The sequence below is a fragment of the Penaeus monodon genome, chromosome 30 (assembly GCF_015228065.2).
Source record: "Penaeus monodon isolate SGIC_2016 chromosome 30, NSTDA_Pmon_1, whole genome shotgun sequence".
Lineage (NCBI taxonomy): Eukaryota > Metazoa > Arthropoda > Malacostraca > Decapoda > Penaeidae > Penaeus > Penaeus monodon.
In genome coordinates, this window is record NC_051415.1 from 31,262,281 (window position 1) to 31,262,682 (window position 402).

At 54.7% G+C, this 402-nt stretch overlaps 1 protein-coding gene across 1 annotated transcript in view; it reads left to right on the forward strand.

Moving 5' to 3' along the window:
• The window catches only part of LOC119592413 (MAM and LDL-receptor class A domain-containing protein 1-like), a 5,875-nt gene that overhangs the window by 1,978 nt on the left and 3,495 nt on the right, over positions 1-402 (forward strand). Inside the window, exon 3 of the mRNA XM_037941234.1 lies at positions 82-292. Coding sequence (XP_037797162.1) covers positions 82-292 — 211 coding nt within the window. The remainder of the gene's footprint in view (positions 1-81; positions 293-402) is intronic.

Sequence of the window (402 nt, forward strand, 5' to 3'; positions counted from 1 at the left end):
TTACTACTGAAACTCGTAAACAGATATTAGACACATTTCAAAAACCGATGCCATTTCTCCCACACCCGCCCTTCACAACAGGACACTACCTGGTACTCGACTCCCACGAGGCCGGGGAACACCGCATGGCCGCCCTCCGCTCGCACCTCCTCCCTGGCCACGGCGCCTACTGCCTCTCCTTCTACTACTTCATGAAGGGCTCGCACGTCGGTCGCTTGGAAGTCAGGACGTGGAGCTCCGTCGGGGGCTTGTCCGGGAGTGAAAAGGTCGTCTGGGTTCTCTATGGCGCCAGGTGGGTTGGGGCACCCCAGGGCGGCTGGGCTTGGATGGGACTCGGTTCGCTATGCTGGGTTTAATTTTGCTCGTTTTTTTATTATTTGTTGGGTTATTTTACTTTTTTTT